The sequence below is a fragment of the Vidua chalybeata genome, chromosome 7 (assembly GCF_026979565.1).
Source record: "Vidua chalybeata isolate OUT-0048 chromosome 7, bVidCha1 merged haplotype, whole genome shotgun sequence".
Taxonomy (NCBI): Eukaryota; Metazoa; Chordata; class Aves; order Passeriformes; family Viduidae; genus Vidua; species Vidua chalybeata.
The window spans coordinates 5,371,748-5,394,001 of NC_071536.1; the positions used below are offsets into that span (position 1 = coordinate 5,371,748).

A 22,254-nucleotide genomic window follows, 5' to 3' on the forward strand; every position below is an offset into this window, starting at 1 on the left:
CTGAGGGAAGATGTTGCTCTGCAAAGTAATTTGAGCAAATGGTGACTAAAGAATTATGAGCAGAGAATCACAGCAAAATGCAGACCTCTATGTGTGGGACATTAAGAAATGCTGGGATAGTTTTGAAGAATTTCTATTTGGATTTTCATTGCAATGCCTGGTTGTACCCTTTGTGCATCTGAATGACATTCAGAGTGTCATCCCTCACATCTCTTCAGATTCATTTGGGAAGCTTATTCTCCCCCCTCACCCCTCTAACATCCATGTTAGGAAAAGTAAAGTATGAAACTGTGAATTGCTATGCCATCTGTTAGTTCATAAGGTCACTGGGAAGGCAGCCACATTTTTTCTCTTATCTACTGCCATGCCACATACATTTACAATGAGTGTGTATGACCTAGGAGCCTCCTGTTGCCTGTGGAGAGATGCCCTATATTGTCCTCTGCTGTTTCTTTTCTGAAAAGGACTACACCTTCCCCTGCTGTGCTAGTTAAATAATGCTTACACAGGGTAGTATCTAAAAGAAAATACAGAAGTCTGTGAAACTCTAGAAGACCTTCCAGACTGACAAGATAGATTGCAGATAAATAAAACAGGATACAGGGTGTTTGGTTTATCTGTCACCATCCAATATCCTCAGGAACTTGAAACAACCTTTGAGGCCAAATCCGCTTGTCCCCTAATTCAGAATGACTAAGTACCACAAGATGATCCCTGAGTCATCATTTGGCTCTGGAATCTCTTTTGTATCTTTCTTCTTTATCTAAACAGCTTTGTAAAGAGATTAGGCCATTTCTTGATTGTGAATCATGCACAACAAACCCTGGGATTGCAGTCTGTGCTTCAGTCTAGAGGACATGATTGTCGTGGTGCATTTCTTCAGCATGAACATTTGAATGAATGAATGGTAAAACTTGCATGCAGAACAGCACAAAGGAGTAAGATGGAGGTGTGTTCTAGTAACAGGAGACAAAGTTTGCAGGTGGGAGTTGGAAGTCTGAGAGTGCTGTGTTCAAAATGTTGGATCTGCCCCTCATTTGCATTGTTACAGCTGGCAAGTCAAAACCTCGGGTCGTTGTCTCCTCCTATAAAATGTGTGTTATGTAATTTAATGCTAAGAAAGAAGACCAAAAGTATCAAAGCATTAAAACCCAGAAAGTCTGTAAGTAGCAGATTGGTGTCAGGACTGTAAGACACAAACACCTATTGAATCATTTCTCGGTGGTTGTTGCATTTATAACTGCCTTCTTCCCCCACCCCAGATTCTCTACTCTAATGCTTTGTGCTTCTGCATATGCTTTTCCTATAGTAAGGAAAATTGTAGCTCTGTCCCCTGCTATTTTTTTGTCTGCACTTGAAGGAACTAAATTATCTGTGACTAAATTTTAAAAGCAGACAAGTGTTGTACTAGTCAGAAACTCTCAGAGAGGTTTGCTTAGCTTACATGCCCTGATGTTTTATTTTTTGCTGTTTTACCTGTGTAACTTGCTGCAGGATTTTTTTTAATGACAAAGATTTTGTTTTGCCAGTATATTTTGTTAGTTTCTCATTTAATATCCTAACAAAGGATATTAATTCCACTTTTTTCAAGTCATGTTTTGCCAAGAGATGTCATTGATGCTATGTAGACTTTTAATCTATAAAAACTTTATATAGCTCTAAGTAAAGGTAAGAGACAATAGAGCAGTGAGATTGGAGTACTATAAATTTTGTTCCTGTGTGTTTCTTTGCAGAGTTGTAGAGCATGGTGGGGTTTTTTAATCTGAAAATTCTCATTGTAATTGTATTCCACCTGCTGGAGAAAGAGTTGGTTGTGGGGACTGAGGCATGTGGAGAAAACAGAATTCAAATTTACAAAGGTGCCAGCACCCTGAAAGTTGGGAATTGAGGTCCAAAAGCTTACATTTTGGATACCACAGGCAAACAGTTGGTATAATGTTGCTAGCTCTTGCAGTTGCATATTGCCACATTTTCTTCTCTGCAGTCTCAACTGGGTTTTAAGTAAGAGCAGAATATCTGCTTTCATTTAGTGGTTCAAAAAAAAAGTGAGTGCTTGTCCAGAAGGCTCCAAAGCAGACAGGAGAAAAGTATTTAAATTGTAGGGTATGTGTTTCTTCTTTTGATTTAAATCTCATGCTGGTTCTCTGATTTCTGTGTTCAGGAGCATTCCCAGTCCATGTCTAGTGCCAGTGGTATTTTTTTTTGATGCCACTTGATAAATACATATGGTCTTTCCCAAGTCTTGTTAATTTTAATGTTTTTGGAAAGAGTGTGTGTATATATTTTTATTTATATATAATACACATATATACACATATAATTTGTATTCAGCATGCATAGCCTTTATCTTACTTGCTAAATAGCAATGCTATTTGTTAGGGGTCTGTACTTGGGAGGAAAGAAATTGCATTGAGTGGAGTCTACTCGTTGTCATCCTCTTCCTTGGTATCCCTAGATACTGGCTCCACCACCTGCTTCAGCATAGTTTCCTGGCATTGCTAACTTCTGAAAAAATGTTGTTTTGTTGCCAAGTCTCCTGCAAACTGGTTCAATGCAAGTGGTGTGGTACCTGTGTGGATATGTCAGTCTTGTGGTATGGGAAGGAGAATCCCTTGGTTACCAAGTTTGTAAGCAAAAATAATAGTTAATTAAATTGTTGCTTTAACTCTGGAAGTTAAAAAGGAAGGCCTTCTGTTAGTTAAAAAGCAATGGAACCTGAGTGGCAGGAGAAGTTCTGGTACACATACAGCTATTCTGAATGTGTGGCAAGACTTCTGTCTCTGAGGGAGGGAGGCATGAAGGCAGAAGGGAAGGGGACCAACACCTCTATCTTTGCAACTCTGTGATACTGCCAGTAGAACTAGATCCATCCTCTGAGGTTTGTGGCAAGCCAGTAAGCCTGTGAATTCTTTTTTTTTTTTTTTTTGTCAGAAAGAAAAACCTTCATGCTTTCTGCAGTCTTGCACTTTTAGTGTAGTGACATTTCTGTAGTGTTTTACTAATCACATCTACTGTTAATTTCTGCAGGGTGTTTTTGAGAAGATATCCCTGTGGATTAACATGTCTTTCTTTCTTTTGGTTTAACTAGTCAAAGATTGAGCATTAACCTTGATTTTTCAACTGATTTTCTAGTTGAACAAAACATCTTTGTTTCAGGATGTAGAAGACAGCATGCACTTCTACAGAGCAGGTGATAGTCCCATTGGCTTATTGCAGGATTAAAGAAACTAAACTCCATGTATGCTTAGGAGAGGTGGGTGATCTCTGAGAACAGTAGAAGCTATCACTCCTTGTACGATACTGACCAAAAAATCTGAATTTGTGATAAGTTGGATGCTGAGTAAGTTTTCATTAGTGAAACTTTCCGTTCTCTTCCTGGAAAAAGATTGGTCTCTGCCATAGGATCTGCCATCTTATCTTTACTGACAGCTTTAGAGGGGCCAAGGCAGATGAATTTTACATCCTGGAGCAGCCTGCATCCCTGTACCTGACGTGCATGGAAAAGCACATCCATTTGACTGCTATAAAAACTTCATCTGGAAGGGAGGGTCTGACATGTGGCAGGGGTGTGTGTGTCAGCAGCATCTGTTGTGCACCTTCCCATGTAGGGATGTCTTAGATGCTTCTCCCACCCTCTCTCCCATTATGTGTTAATAAGAAAGAAGCTCTTGGGGGCTTTCAGATGAACCTTGCACTGTCCCATGTATTGTGTGTTGCCCAAAAGCACTCTGCACTTCAGACCTGCACATTTACACTGTGAAACACAAGGTTTCATGGAGCTGTGTGTTCTGCCAGAGGGACACAGCTCTGCTCAGAGCAGGGTGTTGAGTGCAGAAGAGGGAGGCCATGGAGGAGTGGGCTGCCCTTCAGGCAGATGCTAAAGCACTGAGGCAAGCAGGCTGCTCTGTTAGTCTGATCTGTACACAGCACAGGATTAAAAGTTGGTGTGTTTAGTGTTCAAAGGCAAGTTGTCAGCCACCCACACAGAGGTTCTCTTGACTCCCATAGTTAAATCTCTGCTACCCATTTACTGAAGAACAGTTTTTAATATTGAGGGAGATAGCTCTTCTTTGATATTGCTGAGAACTCCTGAGAATGTGTTTGTAGAGAGAATAAATGCATTTTTCCTTGCCTTTTTGGGCTTAATAAGAGTAATCAGGAGCAGATGTGACAGGTATTCAGCAGAGTGTATCTGAATTAATTTAATTACCTTCCTGGATTCAGACACAGTGGCATAATTGAACTGTGGCTCTCTGTACTGTTACACTTGGGCATGTTTCCAAAAATGGTCAGAGTTTTAGTGATGAGTAGCTGAAACCACAAAATGAGAATTCACTTCACAATTTTTTAAATGGGAGCACAAAACATTTTTCCTTTCAGTTATGTCACGCTTCAGAGACTCACACTTTTTTCTCTGCAGAAGGATGGGATGGCCAGTAGAGTTCAGCCTTCTGACCCTTCAAGAACAGAGGCATGAGCCAATTGTACTTTGACTCTTGCATCAGTCTGCCACAAGCAAGCACAAGAATTGTTTTGAGTATGAAAATTAATTGCTCTCTATGTTTTCTGTAACCCAGTAAAACAGTACTAAGGGTGAAAAATCCATGTTCAAAATTCGTAATACTCTAGAAAATTAGAGTCTGTTGGTTGACACCATTTCATTTCATAAGCTTCATAAGTTTAAACCAGAGCTGCTATTTTAGTTCAATATTTAAAGCTTGTACACTCCTCACTTCCTCTTAAAAACAGTGAGTTTTCTTTAATACAATGAATTTTATGTAATATTATCCTTCATATCTGCTTGAGCTTAGGAAACGTGAGGGTTTGTATTTCAGTAATGAAGAAGAATGTTTCAGGAGATGTACCAGGTGTAGTATAGCAAGGGGAAAGGGGAAGGTTGATAAGAGTTCTGTAACCTCTCTTGTTTTCTGAAGGGTTGGCATTGTGGTCAGGTTTGCTGTAGGGGCCTGTCTCCTAAAAGCTGTGTGCCATAATGTTGCTGTGTCATTGCTGTGGCTGAATGGATATATATGTGGGCTTGTTTTCAGATGGGTTTTGATGGATTTTTTTGTTGCTGTGTTAAAGTTTCAATAATTGACTGCTGCAAAAGACAGTTGGTTTGTGGACTGTATTCTATTTGGAATTGCAAGCAAGGAGAGTTTAGTTTTCCAATAAACAATTCTTCAATTTTATTTCAATAAAAGTTGAATCACTTTCTTTGAGTAAAATGCTTTGATTGCAGTACTAAGGGCTTCTGAAATTTTTTCATCAAGAGTTTATTAAGTCAGCATTTCTGAGAAACATCATGATTTCACTAATTCAGCATTTTCCAGTGGAAGACTACTCCATCAGAAATTTAAACCAGATCTGGTAGCTAGGAACACACACACTGACAAATTTCTTAGCTTTTTTTCCCCCTAGTAGCTTCACAAATATTTAAATAAAATTGCTTTTTCTTCTATGAAGTTTGTATTTTCTTTTGGATTACAAACTGGCTTAATGAAGATTTCATTACTAAGGTGTTGATGCCAGAGCATTCAAGGCACAAATTCAGGCATAAGGTTTTGTAATTCCCATCACAGGCAAGTTGAAGAAAAGAATTCTCCATTTACTGATACTGGCAAATGGATTTTAATATAGTTTCAAAATGGATTTGGAGTGTGAGGTTGTTTGACCATGTATGCATGTTTTTGAACTGGCTCAGCTTTAATATTCTGGATATGTTTGGGGCTAAAGTGGATTAAAGCGAGAAAAAATGAGTAAGGACTAATGGTCTGGATGTCAGAATGTCTTGGTCTTAGCTATATACTTTCTAGGTAATTTTACTGATTAGTTTTTGGGAATTTCTTTTTAAAGAATGAGAGATTTATCTACTGTAATGTGATTCACTTCTATTAATAAAAAAAAGGACAGGTAGAAGTGGTGCTGTTGCAGTTTAAAGAATAGAGATTTAGTAAATTACTTCATTTCTAAAACCCAAATATCAACAAGAAATATGCTTTTGTGCATTTTTGAAAAGCAGGTCCTTAGTGCATTGGGGTAGAGCAAGTACCTAAAAGCTCTTTAAGCTTCAGTGTAATGATCCATATAATGGGAAACATTAAGTTTACTTCAGCATTTATCCCTCTAGTGTTTCCAAACACAGGACCCAGTTCTGCCAACACTTTATGGATGTTTAAAGTTTAACAGATGAAGAGTCCCATGTGTCTGTCAAAGGAAAATAACAGAACATTGATTTGAAGGAGTCCTGGGCTAGGAAAGAATTCTTTCCAAGTTAAATTGAAAGCACTTGTGCATACACCTGTGTATGGAGATCAAGGTGGATTTAGGACTGTGAATATTTTCCTGGGGGGGAAAAAAGTTAAATACATGAACCTTCCTCCACTATCACTGTGTTGTCTGCTCCAGCATCATAACATGCTTACTTGATTTTAGTAGTTTCTCAGATACAGTACCAGCATAGAGAACTCAGTAACTGACAAGAAAGGAGCAGATAGAAAGGGAAACTTCTTAATGTGATATTTTCTGAGATGATGTGGGTTGTGAATATTGATGCCATGTAGCAGAAGGACTGCTTTGACTAGGTGGAGGGAATTTTATGCGGTAGATATAATCCCTGCATCACTAATTCATGAATGGTAGTGCTAAAGGGCAGCCTGGAATATTTCAGGCAGGAGAAAGAGTTTTCTTTGATTCAGAAAGCAGAAGTACAGAAAATGCAAGTAATGTTCTTTGATAGTCTTGCCTTTGATGTGACATGTTTCCATAAAAAGTCATAAGAAAATGTCATATTTATTTTTACAGTTTTTTACAGTGGAACTGTTTCCCAGGGGTTGATAAATGTGACTGCTGGTGCAATGATAGGCTTGAGATCCCCCTAAGTGTCCCTTTCTCTCCATTCCTATTTGCAGGATCTAAAGCATTTGGCAAAATATCAGAAACCTTTAAAAATGGCAGTATCTTTGGGGTTACTACCACATGTATCCAGTAAGAAAGTAGCTTATGCCACATTATTTCCCCAAAGTACTTTCTGTAGCACATTCTGGAGCACAGACTACTATTTGCTGCTGTCTTGTATCATCACATTTAATTCTTTCCTTCTGTCTTTCAGAGCTCAGTCTATGGCCTGCACTCTGCTGCTTATTCCTGCCTGTTTTCACCCTGCCTTTTGCCTTGGTCCTGCTACTTCACATCTACCAGTTCTGTGCCATCCATCATTTTACCTTCCATACTTAAACAAGCTTTGCAGCCAAGCAGCTAAATTAATCTTTCTTTGCACCTTTCTTCTTTCTAGTAATTCCTTTTACTACCTATTAATCAGTTCTTAATGCATCCCTCCCCGTGTTTATTGCTGTATGTCTTCTTTCTGTTGGTTATCTGATGTTTAAATTATGACAAGGTAAAGGCTTTGCTTTTTTGGTTTGTGTAAGTACACAGTATGCTCAAAATGTTCAATATAGTTTCTTTCTTCTTCAAGGTGCCTAGAGATACTGATGCTATGAATCTTAACTAAGGGGATAAAAACCCTCTATTTAGTCTGGTGTTAAGTTTGTTTTTGCATTTATATCATGCCTGTTGTCCTAGAATCAAATTTTAAGGGGTGCTTGTTTGTCATTGGATAGATCAAAAGAATGATTGGAAAGAGTTACATTTAATCTGAAAGCTTTGACAGCTGTTTCCTGGTCCTAATTGAAGGAGCAGTTTGTATTCTTTGTATTGTGTACTGTTGTCCATAGTAAGTGAAGGTAAGTCATATTTAGACTATCTGGAGATTGTTGGAATATTCTTCCCATTCACATATTAAAGTGTGTCACTCACTGAGTTGTTGATTTGTTGTTTTTTTTTTTTTTTTTTTCCCTCTTCTGGTCTAATTTGAAGGACATGAGTAAAGGAAAAGTTAACCTTTGTTTCTGTGTATTCTTGCAGACTTTTCCATCTAGAGATGCCTCCTTTCCATATAGAACTCAGTTGCCATGTGTGGTGCCAGCCTCCACTTTCAGCAGCAGTGAGTACAGCACAGAATCTAAAATCCTAGATTATGTGCAAGAGCTGGACTCTTCCTTCCATCCAGTCTTATCATTCCCTTCAGGTAAGTAATGCCATGACTTAACAGAGTGGTTGTGCTTGTAGAGGTTGTGGACTAACTTGTCTTTTCAATGATTTTTAGGACTTAGTTGTCTTAACAGAAAACTTCACATTGTCAAAATACATGAGTTTAGACTAAATTAAGGTCTTGACTTGATCCTGAATTTTGAAAAACACACCTTCTAGGTTTCTCATGCCAGCAATGTGCTTACAGCCTTGAAAGACTGGTCATGAAAAAAGGTGTGCATGGGTGTTTCATGGTGGGTCTTATTGAGTCAGGGTTAGTCCTTTAGAGATGGTGCTTCTGCCAACACAATACCATGGTTGTGTTGTTTTTATAAGCAACTTTCTTTCTCTTCAGGCCCTTCGGACTAGGTCTAAAAAACTTTATTTAGGTTTTCTAATTATTTTTGTGATAGTCAGCATTTTTTATTATCTTTGAAGTTTTATGGTTTCTTGTCATCTGATCTTTTCATCTTTTTGGACAGTAATGTAGAGGATGTTGACTGTGACTAAGCCCTGAAATTAGTGCAGGTGCAACTTGACAGTACTTGGAACTTCAAAATAGCAGCCTAAATGCTCTTACCAGCAGAAGGAATTGAATTTTTGTGGGATTTTTTTGTTTTAGGAAAAACCTGTTTCCAGATAGTTACTGACCAGTACAGGAATTACACTGTTCTGTAGGGCTCCTTTGCCACAAAGTAATTCTGGAGATGAGGCTGGGACTTTGAATCTTTAATCAAACCTATTGTATTCCCAGAATGACAGTCTAGATACTGCAGCCTTGTATTAGGAAGTCAGGAATTAACTTAAGGCTTGGTTTGGAGAACTTGTAGAACTTGGGCCTGTAGAGAAGACCCAAGTGTGGACATGTGTGGTAAGCACATCTACAACAGACATGGAATCCAGAGAAAGCCTCAGCTCTGGCAGTTTGCATCCCATGCATGGGTTAAAGAGGAGATTATTGTAGGAGCAGATAGGAGAAATAAAACACTCACTCCAAGAGTGCAACAGCAAACATCCCAGGTAGCAGAACTCTGTTGTGGACAGAAAAAAACACCTAAATCTTTCTTTTACACACGCTATCACTTCCCCTGTGACTCTGACAGCACAGTTGGACCCCAGGGGTTTAGACATTTGTTCAAGGAAGGTCTGTGCCCCTTGTGTTCTTACCTCCCTGTTAAAGGAGACTGGGATATGTAGCAAGAACACTGACCTTTTGTTTTCTCAAAAAAAGCTTTGTCATCATAAAAAACCTAAAAAGCTTTGGACTGTGTTGTGGCTACTGTTGGACACTTGGCCAGGATGGAGGAGGAAGAAATGTTTTTAGCTTCATTCCACTATCAAGAACATATTTCTTAAGGCATATTTGTTCTCTTTCCAGGAGCCTTGCTAATAATAGTTGAGACAGGCAAGAAGTACTAGACCTGCTATCCCCTGTTCAAATGCAGTCCTCACATTTGGGGGAGGCTAGATTCATGCTTTACTTTGTGCACTTTGCTGTCTTTACCTCCTCATGAAGACTAGTCTATTCAACATTTTCTTTCATGTGAAAGAATTACTGTGAATAAATCCATGGTAGAAATTTTCCAAGTTGTAGCCTATCTCCATTTCTTGTTTTCTTTGCAGCTTTCTTGGTTATCCCCTTCCAGAGCAATAACTTGTCTTAAAATACTGCTTGTGCTGTGCCCACATCTTTATATATAAAAATTGTCAGCAGAGTAAAAGAAAAGGGGTTTACATTCATTTTCTCTGTATTTTAAAAATACATTGTTGGCATTTGTTTCATTTTAGAACTCTGTGAGTTTGATTTTTTTTATGTGCAGGGAGGGATTCAAATTCAATAACAAACCAATAACAAACAAACAAAAACCAAAAAAAAAAAAAAAAAAAAAAAAACCAAAAAAAACCAAAACCAAAAGACCAACAAAATAGGAGAAATGTTTTGGTTCTCTCTTTACTTAAATGTTGTGACTAATACACCTTTCAGACCTTTGTTTAACTTGGAAGTAGAGTAGGAAACACAGCAAAAACCTTGGGGTGTTGAGATAAAGCAATCAAGTTAGATCCATATCAAATTGAAAAAAAAATTGTTCTTTTTATTTAGCAAAATATGTTGAAAGTTTTTGTCCTGGCACATCCTGAAGGCATATGAGGTTAAGACTGTGCATAAATATATGTAGTTTAAAGCCCACCCTTGGGCTCTGCCCACAGTCCTCTTCTCATTCTGAATGTACTGGCTGTCAAGCCTGCTTGTTACATTGACACTTCTTTTCAATTAATTTTCCCTTCATTCTTGTCTTTTTTTTCCAGAAGGGCTTTTCAGAGAGAGTTTTTTTTTTTAAGCCTCCCTGCTTTACAACAGGAGTTAGATTCCTTACCACTTGAAATGTTTTGCAGGCTAATTCTGGATTGGAACTCCTATCAGAAAATGAATTACATTGCCCTGCTATAGACTTTTCCAGGGAGACAGAGAGGGAATGTACCTTGAAAATACCTATAGGCTCCCAGCAGTAACAAATTCCAAAAGCATTAATACTTGTACCCAAAAGGCTGAACCAAAGCCTCTTCACATTACAGGAGAAGTGTTCTGTGTGCTCTCTGCTCTGCTGGGTTTTGTGCAGGAGCTGGTCAAGAGGGAAGACCCCAAACTTATTCTCACTCAATACCCTCCAGAGTCTGTTTCAGTCCTTAGCAATAGTGCTCACAGATTATGTTGAACGTGATGGGTGAATTAATGCCTAGACCTCTAGTGATGGTGCATAATTCATTGGCTCAAAGGTTGTTATCTTTCTAATACAGACTCTATTCCTTTGGATTTCTGTTTTTTTTATTAGATATTCCTCTTCACATATACTTTGAAACATTATTAAGGAAGGATGACATCAAAGGAGAACCTGCTGATACGTCATCTTTGGGAGGGGAGTTTAAAGTATCTGCTGACAATGGTATGTAAAGCAAAATGTTTTAGCATTTGCAAGGCCATTTTTCATTTATTTGTCAGTATTTTCTGCCATGAAGAGGTTCAGTTTATAAACTTGTCACAAAGCAGGTTATCAGAGAAGGTAACTGAATATGGCTTTAGGTGGAAGAGGAATCTCTTCTCAGACCACAGTGTCAGGTTCTCCTTAATTGCACTGAGATGATCCCACCAGAGCTGTAGGAGGATACTACAAGTGGGCGGAGTTTGGACCAGGTGCCTGACTTCAGTCCTGTTATTATTTGGATTCCTAGCAGAAGTTTGGGGCTATTATAAATACTTCAGCAGTTGAGATTTCCTGTAAATTGTACCGTTGAATAGTAATTTCCAACTTGATACATGCTTTTTCTGTTACAGACTATAATCCACATGTTTCTGTCAAACAGTGGAGCAGTGGCTGTTTATCTAATTCCAAATCTCAGTTGGTGTTAGGGACACCTGACCAGCTGTCAGAAGGAAGAAAGAAAAGGCATCTAAGTGAGACAGCAGTAGGTAAGAGAAAAATAGCATTGCAAGAGACTACTACATCTTTTTAAATATGTACTGTATGAGTATCACTGGGCTCTGAGAATTAAAAGTTGTCTCCAAAAAGGATACTGTTATGAAACTTATGAAGAAACAGACTTAGAACACCCTGAAAATAATTTCCTATTTTAAAGTATAGTAATCATCTTTCTTCTTAAGTGTACATACGGAATGAGACAAGCTGCTGTATTTTATTTTTAGAGTACTCTTAAAGGAAACTGCTCAGCAGTTCAACTATGTTCTTCTAATACTGGGTGTCATTCTTAGTACAAAAGGGTTTTTTTCATAGTAGTCAATGAAATAAACATTGCAAAGTTATCTGTTAAGTCATGTGCCCAATGAAACATTTACTATTCCTGCCATCTTTGTTCACTATATTTCATTTGTTGTGTACTGTCATTTGTGGTTCTGGATCTCTTCCAGACTTTTAAGAGGACTTGTGGATAGACAGTTCTTACTGTGTTTTTACCTTTGTTACTGTTCTGTTTTAAGCCACTGAATCTCTGCTTCAGCAGTTGGTAAGTTAATAGGAAGTGCTCTAAAAGTTCTGTAGAATAATGTGATAATGTAGGGATACAAAATTTACCATACCACTGTAAAGATAAATGGCATCTTACCTCTCCAGGCTGTTAGAATGTAAAGCCTAACAGATTCTGTTACAGATTCATTTATGAAACTTTTGGAAAACCTTTGGCAAAATTATTCACAAGATATTTGAAGAAAGTAAGTCACTGAGCAAAAGCATAGTAGTTTAAAATTTCCCTTAGGAAAGAATGAAAAGGTATAAATGATCAGTTAACATTGTGGAAAAATTAACTGCTGGTGCATATCCAGGCAAAACTGTAATCTTTCACTAGAGGAGGAGATACAGGAATTACTGCAGAGATGAATTAATAAAAAATTATGATCTAGGATTAAAACAAACCCCAAAACCCACAATCCACAACCCCAAAGCAAGACCCCCCAATGAATTAGAAAGTCTTAGGAGAGAATAAAAGCTGTGTGGGGGCACACTGAAAGCTGCTTTGGATTTAGGTGAGGGTTGTCCTTTGAATCCTTCCCCTGGTGCAGTACAGCCCTGGCTTTGCTGTACAGCCTTGTCTTGCACTCTGCCTGTCTCCAAGGGGGTGCTGTGCCCTATCCCCTTTTACCACCAGTGATCCTGTTTCCCATGCCACCTGCTCCCCTGACCACTTGCTGGTCCCCAAGAGGTGGATGCTGACACAGTGTTTCTCAGTTTCCCAAAGTGTAGTCATGAACACTGAGATCAACAGCTGGAGTTACTTGGGAGCACTGGTAAGAGAGAAAACATCTTGCTGTAAACCTTTTGAAGTTACCATTAGTCTCCTGACAATAGTATTTAGGTTTTTTTTTTGTAAATGGAACCAAAAAAGCAATCTTTTATCATGAGGATCATCCCAGAGCCAGAAAACTGTTCTGTGGTGCATTCATGAGTAGGAGCACAAGTTCTAGCTTATTAGTGCTATGAGTGTAGTACTACATATTTATTCCTAATTTGGGCTCTGTCTAGGAGAAATTATCCATGAGGAAGGTCAGCCTAATGAACAAGGCCAAAAATAAAAGCTGTGTGCCAGGGAGTTGCAGAGTTGCCTGGGAGATGGTAGTTCATTACCTTGAGCCAGCCTGTGTAAATACAGTCTTTAGGATCAGTCTTACCTCTTTTTCCATGTTGGAATATACTCATTCTTTTTGTTCACTGGTATATTAAGTCTGAGTTCTCCTTTCTTACTGGAAATTAGGTAGAAGGAAAGCAAAACAGGTGGTTAAATTGTAAATCCCTCTAAATGCTGCTTATACTGGGACTGAATGGGAGTAAACAGGAATTACAATTTGTCTGGAGCAGTGAATCAGAAGAAACCACTATTGGTTTAGATCTAAACTGATTTTTGTTACCCTTGCTGCCAGTTTTACCATTTATCAAGAAAGAAACAGGGAGAACTTGTGAGATGCACCCCAACTGCTGCTGGGGAACAAGGGGAATCTAAGTCAGATTGCATTTGCTGTGTGTGTAGTCTATGATAGCTCCTGAAAAAGAGTCAGGATTTGCCCGTATGAAGCTGTTCCATGAGAAGAAATCCTTCGTGGAATAAGAGGGATGAGTTTTGTGGAACAACAATGACAGGATGAATAGCAAATGTTTATTTAGATGGTTTTTTTTAGTATCCAGTAAATTGTAAATGGCTCACTGTAGGCTTCTAGAAATGACTTTACTGTTACTGTGTGGAAAAATTTCTGCAGTCTAATAGCCAACAGGCAGTATGTCTTGTTTATTGCTATTTTTTATGACAGGCGAAAGTAGCGCTCGGTTTGAGACATTCTCCTTCCAACATGCAGAGCCCGAGTCCCACAACAGTTTTACTCCCACAAGCAGTGTCAGTGCTATGTCTCGGCCCACTCACAGCACTTCATCACAGGTAAACCAAAAATGTGTCACTGTCTCAACTGAAATATCAACAGAGAGTTGTGCAAATTAATAGTCCAAAGCCACATGCCTTTTACATCTGATTTAGTGTCATATGACAGTGCAGAGCATTTTTACAGTGAATTAAGTGGATTATATTTACTAATTTATTCCAGATTGAGTATGTGTACTTGTTTATGAAAGAATTTTGCAGGTCATATAACTGGACTGTAAATTTGATTTATTGGCATTGTGCCTTTTTTTTTTTCCCCCAAATGTCATTAAATACACCGTGATTTATGTTCTCAGTTTTACACTAGGGCACTTATGACCCTTTTTTCTTGGTGCAGCTATATAAAATGGCCTCATGGTGCAAATAGAGTCACAAAATTTGTTAGCTCTCAGTTTCCCTATTTAAAACCCTTTGTGCAGAAATACAAGCTAAGTCTCTGGTATATAATTTGCTGAGGAGCAGCAGAACTCTGGCTCAGTGTACAGAAACACACTATTTTACTGAAATTAATGGAAAATTCACAATGATATTCAGATTCAGATCCCATAGTTTTGTTAAGCCTAGTGGTATACTGGTGCTCTGTGAGTTGTCATGTTTTAATGCAGAGTTGAGTTTAAATGTGCATCTCATGCAGTTTAGACAACACACACTCCTTTATTCCCCTGAGTCAGTCGTCATCAAAGAACACATAAATGAGCACTTTAGAATAGTCTGTTTCCATTAAAGTTCAGGCTTTCTCCTTGTGAAGTTCTAATGTTTCTCTGCTAAAATGTATTTCCTATGATTTGAGCTGATCCTCTTGTGTTGATTTTTATTGTTCAGCATAACTCCAGGAGGAGGTTGAGAAGTGAGAGCTCCTATGATATAGACAACATTGTTATTCCCATGTCACTGGTGGCACCATCAAAGCTGGAGAAACTACAGTACAAAGAAATCCTTACTCCAAGGTTTGTTCACAACCTCTTGAATTGCAAAGACATGAAAATGAACATGAGAACATTAACTAAGAATATAATTTACATGGAGTTAGAAAATGTTATGATATTAAAGATCATCTTTTCATGCACTTGGGTTTTTATCTGTGCATTTCAGTTCATGTGACCGAAGTGGTGGGAAGATTGGACAGCTGATAGCACAGGAGAAATAATCTGATATACACAGGGATGCGGCAGATGCACAGACTGGCTAAAAATATAAGTGGATTTATATCATCTTAATTGTAGTTATGGCCTTTAATATACCCTAAGGCTGACAAGCTCTGAACGATTTTTTGAAGATTGTTGTCTTTTTTTGTGTGTTCATAAGAAAGTAGTAAACTATTTTCTGTGAATTAACAGAAATGGATTTAGCTGCTTTTTTTTTAATTTAGCCATTCTGATTCGGTAGAATAAGCTCGTTTCTTTCCATACAGGCCTACAATCCATGATTCTAGAGATCTTTTTCTCCTTTGTTTTATAAAGAGAACATCTTTAGATTTTAAAACCAGGGTAATTGGTCTCCTCTGCTTACTTCAGTGTCTTAGTAGCACATTGCCTGAAGTGCTAAATGTACTTGTTCTGTACTTTAAATCCATAATATGTATTTGCTTTTTTATTGCCTTTGAAGTTGAAAAATATTATTAAAACTGTATTGGATATCTTAAAGACTGTGTTAGCAAAAGGAAAGGTTAGATACTTTGTTGGGAAAGGAAAATGTAAATTTCAGCCATCTGGTATCAGCACCTTAAACTTAATTTGATTTTCCTTGTCTTATTTCTAGCTGGAGAGTTCTTGAACTTCAACCTTTAGAAAAATCTCAAACAGATGAAGAAGAGGTAGGCTGTATTTTAATTAAACCACTAGGTTTATTTAAAGTAGATACAATATATAATTGGGGTAATTGGTGTATTCTTTCTGAAAACACCAACTCCATACAAATCCCAGTAAGTTTCAAGTTTCAGAAATAAAGTATTAAGTACCAGATTGTGAAAATGTGTCTTATCCCTCCAGTGGAAGATAGAAATCGAAGTATACCATTAATATTCCTTGTTCATTGTTTGTCTGGCTCTTCTGCCCCTTGCTGCTGCACAGTCAGTGATCCTAAAGGGTCCCTTGGGTCAGGCTCTGCCACCCTGCTCCTGAGCACTGTAATGCTGCCTGTCCCAGTGTGACTGTCTCCTGGGGCCACCAGTGCTGTCCCTCCCTCTCATCCTCTCCTTCCATGGCCAGTTCCCATGGCATGTTGCTCTTCATATGATAATCAGGCATCTTGCCTGTGGGTCCAGCAAGTTTCCTCAGTTTTCTTTTCAGTATTGGTTCTCCTGCAACCCTCCTGTTGGGAGCAAACTTTGCTGCATTGTCAGGAACAGCGTAACCTTCAGGATTTTCTGCCTGCCTGTTGAGCTAAGTTTGCAGATCATGGGCTACTTTCTGCTTCCTCCAGACATAAGAATCTACCTTTTTCTTCAGGGGATGTCCATGGACTTTGAAGCTGGGGGTCCCTTTCTCCCCTAATGAGGGGTTTGAGGCATTTCCTAACCATGGGATGAATGTGCCAGCAAGTCTGGTCTCTAGGCTGATTTTCTGTCCTTCCAATCTTTTTGTGGCTTCTTTCCCAGAAACCTGTCACTTTTGCTGTCCTTTGGACATCTTTAATCTCGCTCCAGTCTCTGCCACTATCACCAATTGCAACTGTAGGATTTGTATTCCTGTCTTTATCCACAATATCTGTTCTCAAGCTGCTATTTGAGAAAATCTCTGCAGCAGAGGTTTAGTTGCTGTAGCAGTAGAAAAAGATGGCATTTAGGTAGCAGTGCAGAAGGTTCCATTAAACTCAGTAAACAAATCATTATGTCACTGCCCTGGGGTAGAAAATGCGCTCTCCACAAAGGCACAAACTTCCTCAGATGTTTGTTTATAGGTCTGTAGCTGCCTGCTCCATAACCTTTCCTTTAGGAGAACATCATGGTCTCAACTCCTTACCTGGTGCAGTTGCACTTATCTGGCAGCATACTCTTGGGTTAGAAGGAAGAGAAAAGCTTACTCTGTCCCTGCCTTTTCCAATGAGCAATTGAGAAATTCCTGTGAAATCTGTGGTCAAATTTATGTCACTTCCACCCACCCCCTTCTGGGTTAATACCCTCCCAGCTAGCAGGAAACATGCCTGTCCTTCCTTTGGACCCAGAAGGTCAAATTCCACACACAGGAGAACTCTCCTGCAAGGATATTTAATTAAACCCTTTGGAGAATAACTAATAAAGGCAGTAAGGGCACTCTGTCCCTTGAGCATCTACTGTTCATTGCTGTCTTCATCCTGGTATCTGGGGAGGAGTGAAGAATTTCAACAGTGATTTGCATTCAGGGCTTCAAGGAACTTGCATGGAATCAGTGGATTTCTTGTTTAGATTTCAGATGTCATAGAGATGAGTTGTCTTGTGCTTTTAGTGTGTTTTGCTGAAGGTCTCTCTCTGGAGCTCATGGGCTAATGTCTGAATTAGTAGCCCACCCAGTACATTTGTGTTTGGCATGACTCCCAATCCTGTATGATTCATCCTCTGGCCAGGAAATAACTTGAGTTAACAATGCAGCAGCTTTACCTCCTGCTGTGACCCACTGCTTCTGTATCATCTGTCAGCCACTGGGTGGAAAGAGGGGGAGAGATGTCAGACAGAAAAATGCTAATGATCTTGTTTGTGTAAATCATCCTTTGCCAATTCCTCCCTTTCTTTTGGGATCGTATTAATTAGTTTGGATGTTTTTCAGAGTACTGAGAAAAGGTGATTGATCATAATTCTTCAACTTCCTCCAGCTTTGAGCTGAGTTACATTTGCTACTGAGTAAGCTTGTAAAAAGACATGAGGAAACAGCACCATTACCTGCTGGCATTTTCTGCACTCATGCTCTGACACTCTTGAAATTGCTCCGTGTGCTAAAGTCAAGGCAAGCTTCAGTAGGTCATTCACAAAACACAAGGGGAGGCAAAATATACTTTCTGCTTTTATATAAAATGCTCTTTTTCTCTACTTCACTCCCTAGTAGCCTGTGGTGGTGTTGGAAATGATAATACTTTAAAAAAAAAATTTATGGCACTACATAATAGTTTCTTTACTTCTCAATCTTCTGCATAGCTAAATTTGAAACTTCAGAGTTGTCCTTGTGTCAAGCAGTAGTCAGGGATTTCTGCCACTGGATACTTTTTTCTTCTTCATCTTTGTTGTCTTTGTCATCTTAATTTTTGTCTTCTTCTCTGTCTTCTTCATTTAGAGGCTTTCAATGCAACAACCCATATCCATGCAATAGATCTGCATCCAGCATTTACTAAGTTACAAATAAATGTGGGGTCCCCAGTTTGTTGTGCTCCACGTGAGCCACACATCCAAGGATGGGAACTCAGCACTTTCTGGGAATCAGTGCCTTTGAGAACAAAAAGCTTACCTTTTATGGGTCCTTTTTTTGTTTCTGGAAGTTGTGCATTATAAGAACAAAATCGGCAATGCAAAAGTTAATCTACTATCTATGTCAGCTCTATTACTTGCCCTAAAAATACTTTCTGGAAATGGAACATTTGAGTTTCCTGGTTTGCATGCATGAATTTGCAGTCTTATTGCTTTAAGGCATGGGAGGGTGTGGCTCAGGTTTTCCTGTTTTGTTTTGGTTTTAATTTGTTTTGTCCAGGTCAAAGCTTCTGGAAAGGCTCAGTTGTAACATTCAAGTTTATTTTGTAGTTGTTTTAGTAATGAAAAATTCTTTGGAGTAATTCCTTGTGCAATTAGTTTTGCATAAGTGTTTTCATGGCCTATGACTCAGAGTTTCCTATGGAGCCAAAGAGCGAAACACGCATTTTGTTGTTTTGAGAACCTTTCAGAAATATTCCTGGTGCTATTCAACATTAATGCACAGTGTGTTGCAGTGTCATGGGGGGATCCAAAGCTTAGTTCTCTTTGAGTGAAATCATTAGACATGCTTCACAAATAGGCCTTCCCCACAGCCTTTTTTCTCAACATCCCTGCCAGATCCATCCACTGAGGAATAACACTTCTTTTGTCCTTTTTCAAACTAACCTTAGTGAGGAAAACCCACCAAATTTCTCCTGTTACAGAACTTTAAATTAATCTAAAGTTGTTAGAGGAACTGCTGGGGAGAGGCAGAGGCTGTAGTGAACCAAGTAGAGACCTTTTATTCTGATGTCATGAAATTTTTATCCATAGAACTGATAATTTTTAAATAAGAAAATGTACTGTTCAAAAGAATAGAGTAGAACTCTTTTTAAATAAACAAGTGGTTAAATATGCTATCACCAGCTATGGAAAACAAACAAGGCTTATTTCTGTATTTTTCAAAACTCTTCACTTGGACAGGAATGTGGACTTCAACTTTTGAATGGAAACTTGTTAAAAATGAAATCTCTTCCCAGCATGAAAAGTTTTGGCAATTTGCTAAGAAAAATATTTTCAAATTTCTAGGTTTTTCTTTCTAAATTATCTTTTGTTTCCACTTCAAAGGAAATCTGAGCACAGAAAAACCCTGTATTTCCCCTAAGGGAATGACACTTTTGTAGTTCATAAAATTCTCACTTTCATGCTATACATCATTGACCTTGGAAAGACAGAATGTGAACTGAGATGTAGCCCTGTTTGGATGCTCTCCAAGTGACAGAGCTGGTGAATTTCAGAGAGAAGAGGAAGCCCATTAAGTTCACTTGCATGAAAGGAAACCAGCAGCTAACAAAATGGTTTGTGTTTAACATAAATAAATAAAAGCAATGAAGGAGCCTTCAGCAAGGAGTGATGAGATGAGCAAACTAAGCAGCCTGTTTGTCTGAAGGTTCCTTTTCAAGTGCTGGCTGAGGAGGACCTGGGCAGATGCAGTTCTGCAAATGGGTCCTGTGTCTGATTCCAATCAAAATGAAGCCTTTGGGATCACATTGATTGGCTGTGATACTTTGCCATTGTACCCCAATGGCTGTGAACCACCTCAGTGCTGAGAGACTTGATATGGGCATGGCTTCCACAGAAACACACGAAGTGGAGCACTGCCAGGGTCTCTATGGCACTACTTGGCACTGCACTGAGGACCGTGCATTTGGTTCTCTATTTTGTAGGCTCAGTTGGAAGATAAATGGTGTTACTTGTACAAAACCACTGGGGATTTTGCTTTAGAAAAAAAAAAAAGCAGTTTATTTTCATGGTCCCCCCAGTTATTAGTATAATTCTTGTCTAGGACTGATCTGGCAGTGCAGCTTCACAGCTTCTGTGACCAGGAATTGTTCTTTCCAAGAATTTCTCAGCTTTTGATTTGGGACTAGCTGGCATAAAATCCATGGCTGCAGCATTCAATTGCTTCTGCCAACCTCAGCTTTTTAGGTGAACTTTGAATGGTTTGGAGCACTTTGAAACAACTGTGATCTGTACTGGAGGCATCCAGCCAAGAACTCCCCCTGCCATCAGGGGAGTGAGGGGGAGGAGCAGCAAAGTGCTCCTCAGCCAGCCCTGGGTAAGGAACAAATTTCCTGGTGTGTTGCCATCAGAAGAACATGGATGGTACTTTCACAGTGAAAGTCAGGGTGCAATCCTTTACCGAAAATGCTGGCTCTTGTTTTACTAGAGCAGGTAAAGTACTTGCATTAGGGCTGGTTTAAGCTGTACTTGGGCTCATGCAAACCATTGGGTAAGAAATAGTATCTTCAAAGCAGAAGCCATTTTTTGCTTGGTTTCACAGCAGGAATGTGGCACCTCAAGTTCACCAAGTTCCTCTCTGTGGAGTTATCAAAGTCCTTGGTGATCTCAAACCTATTTCTCAGTGCTTAAAGAGCACCTAGCAAATCCTGCTGCCTCCCAGCCTCCTTCTAAAGCAGTCTCTGGAAACTGTTGGAATTTTTACTTGTCTTTATTACATACTTTTAACACTTCCTTGATTTGCATATGAATGCTTTTCCTCTTAAATTTTCTGCCTCTCACCACAGAGAAAAATGTGTTAAGTTGCATGGAGGGGGTATAACTTCTATATCCATTCAGATCAACCACAGACCTGTAAAGAAATAAAGCTAAAATGACAGCATCCCATACACCAGAGCTCTTGTAAACTGAATGCATGTAAATGTGCCTTTGTAGTGAAAGCATTGTGTTGCCTCTTCTTGTTTGTTGAATAGACCTTTGCAGAATTATGTATAATACTGGCTGGTGTTGTTTTCAGTGATGTTGACAATGACAGCTCTCCCTGTGTCTCCTTACAGGTAGAAGACCTGTCAGACAAAGCCTTTTCCTTGCGCCACACCAAGTACGAAGAAAGAGAGCGCGCAAGGTGGTCGCTGTGGGAGCAGAGCCGCTGGCCCAGGAGGAACAGCAGGCAGGTGTATTGGCTTTGATGAGAGCCTTCCTATTGAACCTGGTGTGGGTTGTGGTACAGGAGTGGCAGAAATGCTCTACAGAGGTTTGAAAATGAGAACACCATTCATTAGTTAACTCATCAGGGACAGCAGCAGGTATGTTGAACTTCGTGGCTGGTAAGGGAAAGCAGTGCTGAGGCAGGCATACTTACAGAAATAGGGCATGTTAGTTACTAAACAATTATCTTCCTCCCTCTCTGAACACAGAGCTCTGCTAGACTGTGCCACTCCCAGTTACTATGACTTTAGCCACTCAGTGTATCGTAAGTCCTTCTTCACTCACCTGACTCAGATGAAACTCCACAGTGTTCAGAGATGTGTTACTGAAGGGTCCTGGGCTGTGCCAGGGCCTTACACTTAGAAAGTCATTGTGTGAATGGTTCATTCTCACAGGCTTGCCATCTGGTGCAGAATTCATCAGATTTAAATATAACCACTAAAAGTCTTGCAAAAAGTAGTGTATATCAGAACAAAAGTTGTAAAGCTGCATTTGCAGTTTGGCCCTGAGAAAATGATTCCCATAAATCACTTCACAGTCTGCCAGGGCAAAAAGCAGCCTATAAATGTTGGAATAACTTTTTCTAGTATTTCTCATATGCTTGTGTCTACTCTTGTCTCAAAGTGAACCATGACACTAGGAATAAATAGTCAAAGACAGCTTTTTTTAATGCAGGATAAAAATAGAGCTAAGCCATATTGAGGAACTTTATTTTAAGCAATTTTGAACATAAAACCTCACAACTTTAGAAAGTATACTGAAAAATAAAAAGTTCTGTATGTACCTTAATTTTGAAACTGAACTCCTTGGTAAAATCTTAGTGCTGCTTGAATTCAGAAGTAAACTGCTCACTGACATAAGCAAGGTCA

The 22,254-nt window shown here is 39.0% G+C and overlaps 1 protein-coding gene across 9 annotated transcripts in view; it reads left to right on the forward strand.

Moving 5' to 3' along the window:
- Positions 1–22,254, forward strand: part of KANSL1L (KAT8 regulatory NSL complex subunit 1 like) — a 61,646-nt gene that overhangs the window by 36,365 nt on the left and 3,027 nt on the right. For 7 of the 9 annotated variants that reach the window (XR_008431720.1, XM_053946998.1, XM_053946997.1 and 4 more), the window contains 7 exons: positions 7,927–8,089; positions 10,923–11,033; positions 11,423–11,557; positions 13,901–14,025; positions 14,848–14,972; positions 15,784–15,838; positions 21,235–21,347. Coding sequence is in view for 8 of the 9 variants with exons in the window: in XM_053946998.1 (XP_053802973.1) it covers positions 7,927–8,089; positions 10,923–11,033; positions 11,423–11,557; positions 13,901–14,025; positions 14,848–14,972; positions 15,784–15,838; positions 21,235–21,347 (827 nt within the window). In the remaining variant the exon portion in view is untranslated. Of the gene's footprint in view, positions 1–7,926; positions 8,090–10,922; positions 11,034–11,422; positions 11,558–13,900; positions 14,026–14,847; positions 14,973–15,117; positions 15,761–15,783; positions 15,839–21,234; positions 21,352–22,254 lie in introns of those variants that run through there. The other 2 variants (XM_053947001.1, XM_053947002.1) reach the window with 2 other exon arrangements.